Source organism: Mustela lutreola, chromosome 9 (genome assembly GCF_030435805.1).
Source record: "Mustela lutreola isolate mMusLut2 chromosome 9, mMusLut2.pri, whole genome shotgun sequence".
NCBI classification, from domain to species: domain Eukaryota; kingdom Metazoa; phylum Chordata; class Mammalia; order Carnivora; family Mustelidae; genus Mustela; species Mustela lutreola.
Genome location: NC_081298.1, coordinates 88095629 through 88111258, shown reverse-complemented (window position 1 = coordinate 88111258; position 15630 = coordinate 88095629). Strand labels below are relative to the sequence as shown.

Genomic DNA, 15630 nt, shown 5'->3' with positions numbered 1-15630 from the left:
GGTTTATGTGTTTTCATTTTTGTTTTTGTTTTGCAAAGTGCAGCATTTTAGGGGGCTAGCTGAATTCTAAGAATGGATTAATGAGCCAGCAGGTCCTGAATATGAAGATCATGGAGGAAAAGTCCCCTCTTGGGCCTGGTTGGGGGATAAAGCTACAGTGTTGTCAGAGGCCAGGTCCTGGAAGCAGAAAACTTCCCTGGGGCTGGAATGAGATTGAGGATGACTGCGTGTACCTGTGTGTGTGTGTGTATCTGTCCTGACAGAGTGCTTCCCTTACCCTTGCTGGCTGCATCCCCCCTCCTTTCTCTGACCTCAGCATTTAAACTGTTTACTTAATGCTACTGACCAGAGACCCCCACAGTGCTAATGGGGTCTGTAGTAGTTCCAGCTGAACAATGTGCTGAACCTCCAAGCCCACCAGTGACTCAGAATCAGCCACACCTCCAAGTTAGAAATCTCTCAATACCTCAGGTACCAGCTCAGTGAATTCCAGTCACAGGTAAGAATTTGGGAATTTTTCCAATCACTCTGGCTCACGAGGCTGCATGACAGAGGACTGTAAAACCCCTAGTTTGCCCCGAAAGACCGCAGGGCAGAGCTGCCTGCGCGCAGTGAAGGGCACCTGTGCGTTCTTCCAGGCCGCAACTACCCCGTCCCGGGGAGCCCGATCTGCCTCCAGCCTGCAGCTCCAGGACGGGTTTCCAAAGCACACACAGTTGCACCTGTACACGGATCAAGCCATATGGCAGAGCGCCCCGGTCTCCGGTAACCAGTTCCCGCTGGGAAGCGCGATGCCTGCACGGAAACATAATCCTCGAACCCTTGACCGGGCCAAAGCATTGCACGGGCCTAAAAGTTGGTGAGCAGGAGGCCCGCGCCCCCTGGCCGCCCTCACACGGCGGGGCGCCACCGCCGGCGGGCACGCCCGGGGCCAGCCCCCTCACAGAACCGACTCCTTGGATTCCAGCTCGGGGGCGCTGGCTGCGGGGCCGGCGGGGTTCTGGTGTGTCACCAGAGGCGACGTCTCCTCCTCCGATTTGCAGTTGGGGACAGCCTCCACCTTCACTTCGCTCAGCTCCTGCTCGCCTGGCTTCCCGGCCTTCTGATTGAGGTGGTGGAGAATGCCGGCGCCCAGCGCGTCCCCTTCCACGTTCACCACCGTGGTGGTGCGGTCCCTGCGGGGGAAGAAAAGGCAGGCCTTGCCGCCGCTGCCGCACAGCAGCCTGGGCCTCACTTTACTCGAAACTGTTTCGGTCAATATTTCTCACTCTCAGGAAAGTAACAGACCCTGATTGTGGAAAACCTCTTGTGTAAGCCCCAGAAATCAAGAAGAGAAGCATCAAGAAAACAAAAGTCGGGACACCCGGGTGGCTCAGTTGGTTGGATGACTGCCTTCGGCTCAGGTCATGATCCCGGAGTCCCGGAATCGAGTCCCACATCAGGCTCCCAGCTCCATGGGGAGTCTGCTTCGCTCTCTGACCTTCTCCTCGCTCATGCTCTCTCTCACTGTCTCTCTCTCTCAAATAAATAAATAAAATCTTAAAAAAAAAAAAAAGATGAAGCTAATTACTTAAAAAAAAAAAAAAAAAAAAAGTCACCCACCCACACTTCACAACTCCCAGTGAGTCCAGTAACTCCTTTCTATGGATGTCTTCTATGCGGAGGAGACACCATCTATGAGGGTCACGCACAGCTGGGACAGACAGTGTAGACTGGGTTTCAGACCCAACTTCTCCCCCGATTAGCAGTACACTATGGGAACACCCCTTCTTCTTCTCTCATCACTGCATCTCTGCTGAATGTTCAACTTTGCCTGTATTCTGTGGCAGTTGGCAAACACCATCTCATAGCACTGTCCTTTCCAGAAGCTTGTCTTCCCACAGGTTAGTCCAATAACCACTCTCTCTTCTGAGGCTCAGAGCAAGCACTGTGCCCATTTGGCAGAAAGGGAGAAAAGTGTGAACTTGCCTGCCAGCACCAGAAAAGCTAAGGGCTGTGTAAGCAGAGGCTGTGGGGTGGTGAATGGTTCACGTGACTTCAGGTCTCTACTAGGCCATCTGCCTGGTGCCCTGTTGTCTCTGTTTTTGACTAACAGTCTCTTAGAGGCCTGCCTTCCTCAGACAGAAGCAGCTGGCTCTAACACTCTGCTCCAGTCCTGTCCAACACACCAGCTCAGGGACCGAGTTCCCTCTAATGAGCTGTATAGACAATGCAGGTCTCCATTTCACCCTCCTTGTTCTGAAGGATTCTGAGAAGTCCCTGAAAATTTCTAGGGCTTACACAAGAGGTTGGAAACCACCATTCCCAACCACAATGGGCAGAGCCACGAGCCCAGGGCCAGACTCTAGTGTTTAGGTGATGCCATGCCTGGCTGGGGCTAGCCTGGAAGGCAGTGTCTTTTTTCACTAATGTTTACTGTATGCTCTACCACAAGCCTGGAACTCTTCCATGCACTGTGGATATGCTATCTTATTTCATCTCCAACCCAGTTCTGGTGTAGGTTCTATTATTATTCCCATTTGACAGGTGAACCAATCAAAGTCCAGAACAGTTCCTATCACACAACTAGTAAATGGTAAATCTGGGATTTGAACCCAGGTACCTGGACTCCAGGGCTCATTTTCTTACTCATATGCTCTACTGCCCAACATTAGCACCTCAGGTGACCTTCCCTATAAAACAAGTATTATTCATACCTAAAGAGGGTATCAAATGACTCAAGGAGTCCACACTCAGAATCAACACTCACTGTTCTATGCCTCTACATGAGCCCTGGTGATGGTGGCCTGAATCACATCTCCTTTGTAACTCCTCCTCCCCTGAGCCCAATCCACTCACATCAACTGGGTTCATCTCCACTTCCCTTGATGAAATCACTCCTTGCATGTTTCAGGCCAAGGGCAATCATTCCCAAAGGCTCACTCCTCCAATGGCTATGACTCTTATGCAGCCAACAATCTCCATTAGACCCTGGCCCCTGCCTTGGGCCTGCACTGGGGGCCCAGCCTGGGTCTTGGACTCCCATTTTCCTGGATGCTCTAACAAAGTTCTCAGTAATGACATTTCGTGGTCATTTATGGGCCGTTGACCCTTATACTGTTTAATTTTTCCTAAATTTTGTCTTGCCTGGGACACCTGTGTGGCTCAGTTGGTTAAGGGTCTGCCTTTGGCTCAGGTCACGATCCCAGTCCTGGGACCAAGCCTGCATCGGGCTCCCTGCTCAGTGGAGAGGCTGCTTCTCCCTCTGCCTACTGCTCCCTCTGCTTGTGTGTGTGCTTTCTCTTTTCTCTCTCTGACAAATAAATAAACAAAATTATAAAATTATGTCTTGCCAGCTCAACTCCTTCACAAGGCATGTCTGAAGTATCTCTTCTCCCAGACACAGTGGGATGCCAAGCTCCTGGGGAAGGTGCCACAGACTTTCTTTTATTCACTGACCTTAGGACTTGCTACTTACACAATCCAGTCCACAGCCAGGATCAGAGAAAGGTCATGAGTGGGCAGGCCGATGGCCTCCAGGATAATGGCGATGGTGAGGACCCCTCCAGCTGGTACGCCTGCTGCCCCGACACTGGATGCTGTGGCTGTCACTCTACAGGATGGCACAGAAGACTAGCCATTAACACAGAGCATGGTGTGGGCACAGAGAAACGCAAAATATGGCGGCTATGGCTTCGAAACCAAAAATCACACAACCCTAGATGCTGCCAGCTGAGCCCTTCAGAGATGATTCACTCTCTTCAAGTAATGAATTCATGCTGTCATTTTCCAAATGGGACCTCCCCAAGTCATGGTAAGATTGGTATTCATGACGTGTTTCAAAGGAAATCACACACACAATGAAAAACCCCTCAAGTTTTGACCCAGACCTAAGGATGAAGAATAATGAACTTACAGAATCGTGAAAATCTGTCCTGCCTTCAGCTCGATGTTGTTGAGCTGGGCAATAAACACCGCGGCCACACACTGGAAGATGGCTGCCCCATCCATGTTCACAGTGGCCCCGATGGGGAGGATGAACCTGCTGATCCTCTTGTCCACACCGTTGTTTTCCTCAATGCACTTCATCATGGAGGGGAGGGTTGCTGAGCTGGAAAGGGAGAAACGGCCAACCGTGACAACAGTCCTTTCCAGCCTGGCTAAGAGAGTACTCAGCGCAGACCCAGACACAGAGCAGTTAGCATCATCCTAATGTCTGTTTTCTTTCCCCTTGAAAAAAGAGAAAAATTGGAATTGTTTCAAACCTTCTGTCATGGACACCTGGGTGGCTCAGATGGTTAAGCATCTGCCTTCAGCTCAGGTCATGATCCCAAGGTCCTGGGATTGAGTCCCACATTGGGCTTCCTACTCAGCAGGGAGCCTGCTTCTCCTTCTGCCTCCCTTTCTCTCTCTCATGAATAAATAAAATATTTTTTGAAAAAAAGTTTTCAGTCACAATGTGCAGTAATGTCAATTCCTGAAGTATTCAAAATGGGACCCTCTAGATTTACCTGTTACGTTATTTACTTAGATACACCTGTTCCAAATATTTCAAGAAACACCATATTGCCTCATGGTGCGAAATGTTCTCAAGACAACAAAGAACTGTTTATTCCATATGTGCATCTCCTCTCTTGAGTTGTTCCTCTCCCCGCCTCCCTCCCCACTGGAAGTAAAAGGCAAACTATGCCTTTTTTTCCTTTTTGGCCAAGAAGTGGCAATGGCTGTGAGAGGCTGGAGAGGGACTGTGTTCCTGGATAACTGGAAGAATAAGTCCTACACTCTCCAGCCTGCCCCGTGGGAGGCTGCCACAGCTGAGAAGCAGATTTGTCTCTAAGCCACAGAAACTTACCTCCCTAATTCTTTTTACCACCCCAGCACGGCATCACAGAAATAGCCACTGAGGATGGGAGGGAACATGCAGTAGAGAAACAAAAACCAAATCTGGTACTGCAATGTGCTGCCGTCCTTTAATACTTTTCCTTCTTCCTTCCTTTCTTCCTCCCTTCCCTCCTTTCTTCCCTCCTTCGTTTCTTTCTTTCGGATTTTATTTATTTATTTGAGACACACAGAGAGAGAGGACAAGTAGGGAGAGCAGCAGGCAGAGGGAGACGCAGGCTCCCTGCCGAGCAAGGAGCCTAATGCAGGGCTCCATCCCAGGACCCTGGCATCGTGACCCTCGATGAAGGCAGATGCTTAACCAGTTAAGCCACCCAGGCACCCTTTTGAAAGTTTTCTTTAAACACACCTGGAAAGCCCAATTTTTTGGAAGGATTTCCAGTAATGACAAAGTGCATCTTTTGTACTAAATTAGATAATCCCACAATACTGTGGACTCCCAGAGAGCTAAGCACCTGTTCCTCACCATGATACCTTGGTCTTATTTTGTGATTCATGCATTTAGAGGGAGAACTGGGCAGGCATCATTCTAGAAACTTCCCTGTAAGGAGTTCTGAGGTAAGCGATTGCTTTCTTTCACTCAGACAAAGGTCTTAGTAATTGGGGTGAGGACCCACAATTGGGTTAAACAATGATCTGACCTCTAAGGAGCAAGAAGGAAAAGGGAATGAGACGATCCCGAATTCTGGCAATCCCAGAAACCCACTTCCATAGAAATATGCGGCTGGACTCACCTGGTTCCACATCACTATGGCTCAGAGCAGCTGAGAGCACCCGACTCACCTGGAGCAGGTGGCAAACGCTGTTGCAAATGGTGTGAGGAGGCCCAGGAGGAACCTGAATGGGTTTTTTCGTGTGAAAACAAAATAAATAAGTGGAAGAACAATTCCTCCATGAATAAAATGGCCCAATATAGATGTGAAGATATATTTTCCAAGGCTGGTCACCAGCACGATGATGTCCTTCATTTCCAAAATCTTGCTTCCAACCAGGAACATGATGCCCACAGGTACATACCTAGGGCATGAGCACAGGTACTTGTCAGTAAGAGTGATGTGATGATGGGCCCAGGAGACCCAGGCCCTTCCTGATACCCAGCACGGGGCCTTTCAACTAAGTGGTCTTCGTTTGTCCCTAGGATGATTCTAAGGGTGCCTGGCTGGTTCAGTCAGGAGCACACACAACTCCTGTTCTCACGGTGGGGAGTTTGAGACCCAAATGGGGCATGGAGCCTACCTAAAAAAAAAAAAAAAAGGAAGATCTCTCTAGAATGATCCTGAGGAACTGAAAAGGATGGGCCCATTTTATAGGCTGTGAAACTGAGTAAAATTAACATGATAAATCACCATGGGTCATAGCATCAGGACCAGAACCCAGATTTCTTTCCCCTTGGATATGTTATGCTCTTTAAAAAAATTTTTTTTTATTTTAAGATTTTATTTATCTATTTGACAAAGAGAGAGAGGGAGAGACCACAAGCAGGGTAAGAGGCAGGGGGAGAAGCAGACTCCTTGATGTGAGGCTCGATCCCAGGACCCCAGGATCATAACCTGAACCGAAGGCAGATGCTTAAACGACTGGAAATATTATGTTCTTAAGAGAGGAATGCTACCAACCACATGGGCTGCCAAGTGGAAAGCCGAGGAACTCAAGATCAAAGCCTCTGGAACTGAGAATTTGACTTTCAGCCTTGGTCAGTCTTGTTCCGAGAACTTAGAAACACAAAAGACTAACACCTATTTTGCAGAATTGCTGTGATACAGAATTGAGCCAAAGCTGGGACTTTTGTTAAGTTTTCAGTTCTTTGTGGTTTGGAAAACATGATTCCGTGGGAAAAAGTCATTAACAATGACCCTCAGGGAACACTCCTCGAATGTGAAGATTTTTTTAATGGTGAGACAGGAAGAAGAAAGGGAAGGAATGAACTATGGGAGCTACAAAACCCCATAAGTCAGCTGTTTTGAATTTAATATAAATTTAGGAAGAATTTTATAACCATTGACTTTATTTGTAAGTTTCAATCACATAGATAATAATATCACAAATTTGAGAGAGTTCAAAAGGACGAGTCAAGTGTCCCTTCTACATTTGCCTCCCGAGAACTTAGTTTCCTTCCCTAGAGATAGCCACTGTCACTGGTTTCCTGAATTTTCTTTACAGAGATATTCTAAGCAGTGTTATAATGTTAAATTTCATAGAGCCCATAAATGCATTCTCCTTTCAAAAAATTAAAATACAGGCTAGGCCCAAATCCTCTTTCGGCACTCATGTCAGACCACTCCTTAGACCACTCCCACTTGCTATGCATTTAGGTACATCCGTATGTATATAAATCTTTTTTTTTTTTTTATTTGTTTGTTAGAGAGAGAGAGAGAGATTGAGAGTGCGCACCAAGCACAGGCAGACAGAATGGCAGGCTAGAGGCAGAGGGAGAAGCAGGCTCCCTGCCGAGCAAGGAGCCCGATGTGGGACTCGATCCCAGGACTCTGGGATCATGACCTGAGCCGAAGGCAGCCGCTTAACCAACTGAGCCACCCAGGCGTCCCCGTATGTATATAAATCTATATATTCATTTTGAACCTCACATTATATCTCTGAGATCTTTTTATGTCAATACATGGAAATCTACCTCATTTTGTCTTTAAGTTGTCGCAAAACATGCATAACATAAAATTTATCATTTTAACCTTTTTAAAGTGTGCACTTTAGTGGTTTCAAGTACATTCATATGGCTGTAGAGCCATCACCAATATCCATCTATCCATGTCCTGTATGCTTCCATGTCCTATACTGAAACTACATATTCACTAAACAATAACCTCTTGTGTCCCCAAATGGTTCCTGGGATAACCCCCAGTGGTTCCACAATAACCCCACTTGCGTCCCAGTGGTTCCTGGGAACCACTGTTCTGTTTTCTGTGTCCATGAATTTGACTATTCCAGGTACCTCTTGTAAATGGAATCATACAATATTTGCCCTTTTGTGACTAGCTTATTTCACATAGCATCATGTCTTCAAGGTTCATTCATGTCAGAATTCCATTCTTTCTTAAGGCCGAATCATATTTCATTGTATGTATATATCACGTTTTTCTGACCCTTTATCGATGGACATCTGGGTTGTTTCCACCTTTACCTTTTTCTTTTTAAATATTAGCCTCAAAACTGAAATACTGTACATCATCTTGCCATTGTTCTGCTGATGAACCTCCAGACTGTTCCCAGGTTTGCATTACAAACAATGTTGCAAGCAGTCTCTTTGTGCCTACCTCGCTGTGTTCTCTAGGTAGAGATACCAAGAAGTGAATTGGTGAGTTATGGTGTGTGTATATTTTAAATTTTAGTAGATTTCAACAAATTGTTCTCTAAGGTAGCTCTTTGAATTCATAGTCCCACCAGCTGTCCAAGAGAATAATCTTTTCCCTGCACCACTGCTTCTGATTCAGGGATGACTTTGCCCATGGGACATTTGGCAGTATCTGGAGATATTTTTGGTTGTCACAGCTTTGGGGAAGGGGTCACTAGCATTTAGTGGATGGAGGCCAGGGATGCTTCTAGACATCCCACCCTTTGCTCAAAACTATCCTCACTCTTATTAATGCCTGATAAGACCAAACTTCTCATTTTCCTAATCCTAATAAGTTGGGCATCTCTTAAAATGTATATTGATCATTCAGGTTTCCTCTTCTATGAATTGCCTGCTCACCTACTTTGTCTAATAGTATATTCAGTCTTTTTTCTTTTTCAACAACCAGAACTCCTTGCATTAGTGCTTCCCAGATGATCTTTGGTGTATTTTTATCCAGCTGATCATGGGTCAATATTCTTATCATGGGTCAATGTCTTATAAAAGACAACAGAAATAAAATATTAGAAAAGTGGTCAGGTGCTTGGATGTTGCAGCAATATGAAATTGCTACAGAAGTTTGTAAATGCTTACTCTTAATTTCCCTATAAATCTCATTGCAGACAGATAAATAGTTTGTGAACTGGTAGCAGTCCTCCAGGAATTGATGCTTTCAGATATGTGTGTGTACATATATACATTATATGTAAATATATATAATTTTTTTTCAGTAATTGTCCTCTTTTGTTCAATGTATCTTTTGTAAGCAAACATTTTGTATTCTGATGTAGTCAGATTTAGCAGCTTTTTATGGCTTTTACTTTTTGCATTCATTTAGGAAGAGTTTCCATACCTCTATGTTTTCTTCTAATAATTTAGGACACTCCCCTCTTCCCTTCTTCCTTCCTCCTTGGATAGTTTAATGTGTGAGTTGGCACCCTGAGTTTTATTGGAACAATCATGTTCATTCATTTATAAATAGTCTATAGTTGCTTTCATCCTATAATGGCAGGGTTAGTAGTTGTGTCAGAGACCACAAGGTCTGCCAAGTTTGCTGAGCCTGTATTTAAGCCATTGAGGCATTATTTCGGAGGCATTATTCCTGTCCTGTGAGCAGGACAGGCAGGTGCTTTGACATTTTAGTGGGTAATGAGCAAAGAAAAGAAAGCAGAAAGAGCTGCTATTGGAGATCCCTCTCAAACCTGGTTGAGATCCTTTAACCAGGTAAGTCATTTTACACCCCAATTCTGTGTGACATATACTTGGCTGGGCAACAGATCTCCAAGGGGAGCCAGACACACAGCAGGGTCTGCCTGACCGAACACCTGGTTATGTAACTAGTATATCGATTTGAAGGAATGACTATAAATTGGTTTTCAGATTGAAAACAAATGTCTTAACATAGGAACATCACTTTCTTGCATAATTTCCCTTAATCCAAACGTTGGGAGGATTTTAGACTAAAAAAAAAAAAATAATAAGACAGGAAAAGAATCTGACATGTGATGAAAATACTTTTTCCTTTCTGAAAAATATTTTTCTGCTCAGAACAACAACAGTCATATGAACAGTCATGTTTGCAAATGATGGAGTCAGACTCTGGAATTTTTGGTTGAGGAAGATAAACACCACCACCAGTGGGGGCTCTGGACTTGGCCTCCCACTCAATTCCAAACTTTACTACCAAATTCCAGGCTTCTCTCCTGAGATGGTTAAGGGTTGCCAATAAGGAAAATGCTTCATGTACGAAAGGATACTCTATGTTTCTGGACAATATACAAAAAGAAGCTAAAATGCATAGCAGTTTGGCCCAAGTAAAACAGCAAGGTAAAACTTTTAAGGGATGGGCACTGGGATTGGTAGGCTTTTTGATTAGTCTCTTTGAGACCTCTGGTCAAATTTTTACTTGTTAGCCAGAAATCAATCCATTGGTTTTTATTAAACAACTGTGCTTTTATTGATGTTCCATAAAGAAATATTTATGTAAAAGGAGACCATTCCAAGTTTATGTATGCATGGAGTAAAAATGAATTTGTCTTCCATGCTGTGAAATATTATAGGAAGGGGCCCCTTTGAAGCTTGAAGTTGACTGTTTTAAGATAAATAAACCTTATTTTATGCAGCAGGTAGCATACTTACTGAGTTCATTGCCCTACAAGATGATCTAGGCATCCTATATGATATGGATAATGGTGGAACCTCATAACTAAATCGATTACCAGGGATAGAACCATAACGGGTCACTGTGGGTGCTGAAGAAGGGACTGGTAATAATGGCACATTCTTGATTCTCTGAGGGCCTGGACAAGAGGAAGAACTGTCTCCACCTCTACCACCCCCTGTATCAAGTCCGGCCCATGGTGCATCAACCACAGGCTGGGTGGCCCCACAGGGCTGACCTAAGATAGCAGACTTGGGCTCTTTTCTGGATGGCAAGAGAGAGGAGAGGGAGAGTAGCAGGCAGGCCAAACTTACCACATAATCCATGACACCAGCACCATCGTCGCCTCGTTGAAGGCATTAAAGAAACGGATGAGCTCTTCTCCTTCAGAGCCAAGTTTCTTTAGGGCCACTCCTAACACCAGTGCAAAGAGGACCAATCCTAAAATGTTCATCCCTTCGATCTCGGTGCCAATGGGGATCTATAGGATCGCAGGGGACAGAGGGTCTAAGTTTACAGCGGATGAGTGAGAATTCAAGTAGAGGTTACACAGTAACTTCAAACTGTTACTTTTATTTTATCAGGTAGCATTTTAAAGGCAGGACTTGAATTCAAGACCCTGAGATCAAGACTTGAGCTGAGGTCAAGAGTTGGATGCTTCACCGGCTGAGCCACCCAGACGCCCCCAAAGGGTTGCTTTTAAAAGAAAAGCTGGCTAATATAATGTTGTATGTCAACTACACTGCAGTAATAACTATAAAAAAATAAATTAAAAAGAATTAAAGAGCTGGTTGGTGAAAAGTTCTTTCACATCGAGATTGTAACTGTGCCTCCCAAATGTCAATAAATCTTTTGTGGCTAGACTGTTACAGTGGTCTCCTACCTGAAAAATTTCACAAAAGGTTCTCAGGATATTCTTTCCTGAGTCACTGACTTAAAATAAAATATATAGATATACTATATTCCTTTTTTTTTTCCATAATGCTCAATCTCACTACTATAAGCATGTATTGGACAAACATTTTATTCCATCAAAGTACATGAAATTCTGAACAGGAAACATACATCAGCATGGTAAAAAGAGAAAGAGCATTTTTTACCATAGATCTGAGTTCTAGTCCCAGCTCTGGGACTAGATAACTTCTCTGACCTTGCAAGATGAAGTAAATTGGACTAATTCGTAGCTTTCGACTTTTTTTTTTTTTTTAAAGTACAACTTCTCCTCAAAGAAAGGCTGGTAAAGCACAGAGCCCCTCAGCCCTGAGAAGCTGTGTGGGGTGGGGAAGGGGCAAAGTACTTTCTTCTTCCCATGACAGCTCTGTAGCAGGACCAAATAATCCTTGAGGTCCCTTGTCCCTTCCAGCTCTATCGTGAAGGCTGGGATCTCACCCAGTGTCCAGCCATTAATAGCTACTCAAAAAATATGTGTGAGTGAATGATGGCTATAGTGAGTTAAGCCTCTGAGACAAATTCCATGTGTAGAGATGGGTTAAATCACCTATTTGTTATATTTCAGAACAGCAGAAGGGGTGTTATAAAATATTTTTTGAAGAAAGGGACATCAGTTCCAATTTGACGAAATGGATCTGCTGAAGATTCCAATGCTGCCGATGTTGGCCTTTGGCCACGTTGCTAAGTAACCTAAGGAGCAAACCTAATCTATGTTTTCCAGATAGTTCCTTCAAACCCCAGAGTTTTCAGCCCTGCTGAGAAGAAGATGCATCATGTATGCTCCCTCAATTAAAAAGCATTATTTGCTTTGTAAGTTATTTGCCACAAGTGATCTTATAAAGAGCTTTACCTTCTCACGGGTTATATTTCCAGAGCTGGTATTGTGGATCACCTCTCTATAATCAGTTGCATACTGGGAACAAGAGGAAGAAGAAGACATTGTCAGTTCATAGGTAAAGGCCAACCAGAGAAACTGAGAAAGGACTGTTGGACCTCTTGCTATTCTTATTCACTCTGAGTGTTCTAGGAATTCCTCACTTGGTTGGCCTGACAAGGGCCTCTAAGAACTACACCAAAGTTACTTAAGACCAAGGCAGCATACACCCCAAGAGGCCTCTGAGTTATCTAGGGACTCATACCATTAGGGACAATGATTTGGAGGAGAAGGTCTGCACAATTTCATGCTGATAGTTTGATATTTCTAACAGCTGACATGTTATACTATTTGACTTTTGGCATTAATTTCATAATGTTCCACTCTGTTCCAGAACTTACTTGAGCCTGAATGCTTTTCAGCACCTACTTTTTTTTTTTTTTTTAAGATATATCTATTTGAGGGGCACCTGGGTGGCTCAGTGGGTTAAGCCTCTGCCTTCGGTTCAGGTCATGATCCCAGGGTCCTGGGATCGAGCCCCACATCAGGCTTTCTGCTCTGCAGGGAGCTTGCTTCCTCCTCTCTCTCTGCCTGCCTCTCTGCCTACTTGTGATCTCTGTCAGATAAATAAAGAAAAAATTTAAAAAAAAAGATATATCTGGGGTGCCTGGGTGGCTCAGTGGGTTAAGCCGCTGCCTTCGGCTCAGGTCATGATCTCAGGGTCCTGGGATCGAGTCCCGCATCGGGCTCTCTGCTCAGCAGGGAGCCTGATTCCTTCTCTCTCTCTCTGCCTGCCTCTCAGTGTACTTGTAATTTCTCTCTGTCAAATAAATAAATAAAATCTTTAAAAAAAAAAAAGATATATCTATTTGAGAGACAGAGAGTAAGAGTATGAGCTAGGGTAGGGGTAGGGGCCAAGGGAGAGGGAGAAGCAGACTCCCCTCTGAACAGGGAGCCTAATGCAGGGCGATCCCAGGACCCCATTATCATGATCTAAGTCAAACACAGACACTTAACCTACTGAGCCACCCAGGTTCCCCTCAGCATCTACTTCTGATCTTTCTAATCTGCTTGGTTCCCACTCTCCAAAGCAAAGGATATGTTTTTTTTTTTTTTTTTTTTTTTTTTTTTTTTAGATTTTATTTATTTATTTGACAGAGAGAAATCACAAGTAGATGGAGAGGCAGGCAGAGAGAGAGAGGGAAGCAGGCTCCCTGCTGAGCAGAGAGCCCGATGCGGGCCTCGATCCCAGGACCCTGAGATCATGACCTGAGCCGAAGGCAGCGGCTTAACCCACTGAGCCACCCAGGCGCCCCAAAGCAAAGGATATGAAACAAGATGGTGTCTTCTGGTTAAGTCTTGTGGAAGATTCACTTATCAGAAGTGAAATGACTTTCCAAACTTGGGTCCTACAATCGACCTCACATACTTTTTTTTTTTTAAGATTTTTATTTGTTTATTTGACAGATCAGAAGTAGTAAGAGAGGCAGGCAGAGAGAGAGAGAAGGCACTCGGGGGTCTACCTATGGCAGAATACACAACTGAATGGAGTCTCTTAGAAAGTGCCTTTCCTGACCTGTTCTAAGGACACCTGGTTCCGGACTGTTAAGAGGAGCCCATTACGGGGTACTGCTTTGTGCCTGCCTTTGATGCGGTCTGGTCTCTTTCACCTTTGATTTATCAGGCTTTCAGACAAGCAGAGGTGTTCAGCTGTCCTGTGATTACCAGTGATGGGAAACAAAACCCACCCCATGCCTTCTGTGACAGGCACTGAAAACCTCATAAACCTTTTATTTTTTTTTCCTACCTTACATTATATATATAAGACACAACTGTGCTTATATGCAGATTTTTTTAAAATTATTTATTTATTTATTTATTTGAGAGAGAGCGAGCACAAGCGGTGGGGAGGGGGCAGAGGGAGAGAGAGAAGCAAACTCTCTGCTGTGCAGGGAGCCTGATGCTGGGCTCTATCCCAGGTCTCCAGGATCATGACATGAGCAGAAGGCAGCCGCTCAACCAACTGAGCCTCCCACACACCCAGCAGAATTTTTTTTTTTTTTAAAGAGAGAGATTGAGGGAGAGGCTGTAAACAGAAACAGAAGAGTCTGCTTGGAAAAGGCAATGAGATTAGTCCACCTAATCTAGACCTTTATTCTCCTTCTGCTTATAAAGCATGGCTAGGGCATGTTACTCGCAGTCTTGCCAAAATTAGGTAAAACTAGAAACAACTTGAATGTCTATCAATAAGGGACAGACAGAATAAAATTATGATATGCTCACACAGTGGAATAGGGCCATTAACATTATGCAGAAGGGTATTTACCAACATGAAAAAATGTTTATAATATGCTGCCTTAAAAAAGAGGTGAAAAATAATGTGTAGTATGTGTACATACCAACAGATATGTAATACAGTTGTTTTTATTTCTAACACGTGTGTGTGTGCACATGTAGAGAAAAAATGTATCTGAAGGATGTGTACCAAAATGTTAATGGGTATCTCTAGGCTGTGATTATGAGTGATTTTTAATTTTTTCCATGTTTTTGCACTTTATTTTTTATTTATTAACTTTTTAAAAGATTATTTATTTATTTCTTTGACAGACAGAGATCATAAGTAGGCAGAGAGGCAGTCAGAGAGGAAGGGAAGCAGGCTCCCTGCTGAGCAAAGAGTCTGACTTGGGCTCGATCCCAGGATCCTGGGATCATGACCTGAGCCAAAGGCAGAGGCTTTAACCCACTGAGCCACCCAAGCACCCTTATTTTTTATTTTTTACATATGCATATATTACCTCTATAATCAGAAAAAAAGATAAAAGTATATTTTTCAAACATTATAAAATATTTAAGAGACCCCAAAATGTGATTTAAGAGTATTTCTCAGGTGATATGAAAAATGGTGGAACCAGTGGGATATTTTAGAAAACCTTCTTGTTTTTGTTGTTGTTGTTATTTCACTTTGGTTTTTTACTCCAGGGTCCACGCTATAAAAATTTAGGCCCAAGTTACCAAGGTTTTTTTTTTTTTTTTTAAGATTTTATTTATTTATTTGACAGACAGAGACTACAAGTAGGCAGAGAGGCAGAGAAGAGGAGGAAGCAGGCTCTCCGAGGAGCAGAGAGCCTGATGCGGGGCTCTATCCCAGGACCCTGAGATCATGACCTGAGCAGAAGGCAGAGACCTTAACCCACTGAGCCACCCAGGCGCCCCAGGTTACCAAGATTTGTTAACAATACTACCCCTCTCTGACCCACCTTAAATAACCCCATAGTATCATTTATACACCACCCCTGTAAGTTTCCTATTTTTTTGCAAAGCATCAAGCCTTACCGTACGGAAAGCGGCAACCACAAGGTTTGAGGGAAACAGGTTTCTGTTAGAAAAAAAAGCACTTTGTCAGTGTTCTTAAAATTCAGT

General features: G+C 44.1%; 1 protein-coding gene across 1 annotated transcript in view; it reads right to left on the bottom strand.

Moving 5' to 3' along the window:
- Nucleotides 1-500: 500 nt before the first annotated feature.
- Nucleotides 501-15630, bottom strand: part of SLC1A4 (solute carrier family 1 member 4) — a 25530-nt gene continuing 10400 nt past the window's right edge. Inside the window, exons 2-8 of the mRNA XM_059187831.1 lie at nucleotides 15544-15586; nucleotides 12187-12249; nucleotides 10700-10866; nucleotides 5662-5895; nucleotides 3896-4090; nucleotides 3458-3592; nucleotides 501-1175 (exon numbers count right to left, since the gene is read on the bottom strand). Coding sequence (XP_059043814.1) covers nucleotides 941-1175; nucleotides 3458-3592; nucleotides 3896-4090; nucleotides 5662-5895; nucleotides 10700-10866; nucleotides 12187-12249; nucleotides 15544-15586 — 1072 coding nt within the window. The 3' untranslated portion in view covers nucleotides 501-940. The remainder of the gene's footprint in view (nucleotides 1176-3457; nucleotides 3593-3895; nucleotides 4091-5661; nucleotides 5896-10699; nucleotides 10867-12186; nucleotides 12250-15543; nucleotides 15587-15630) is intronic.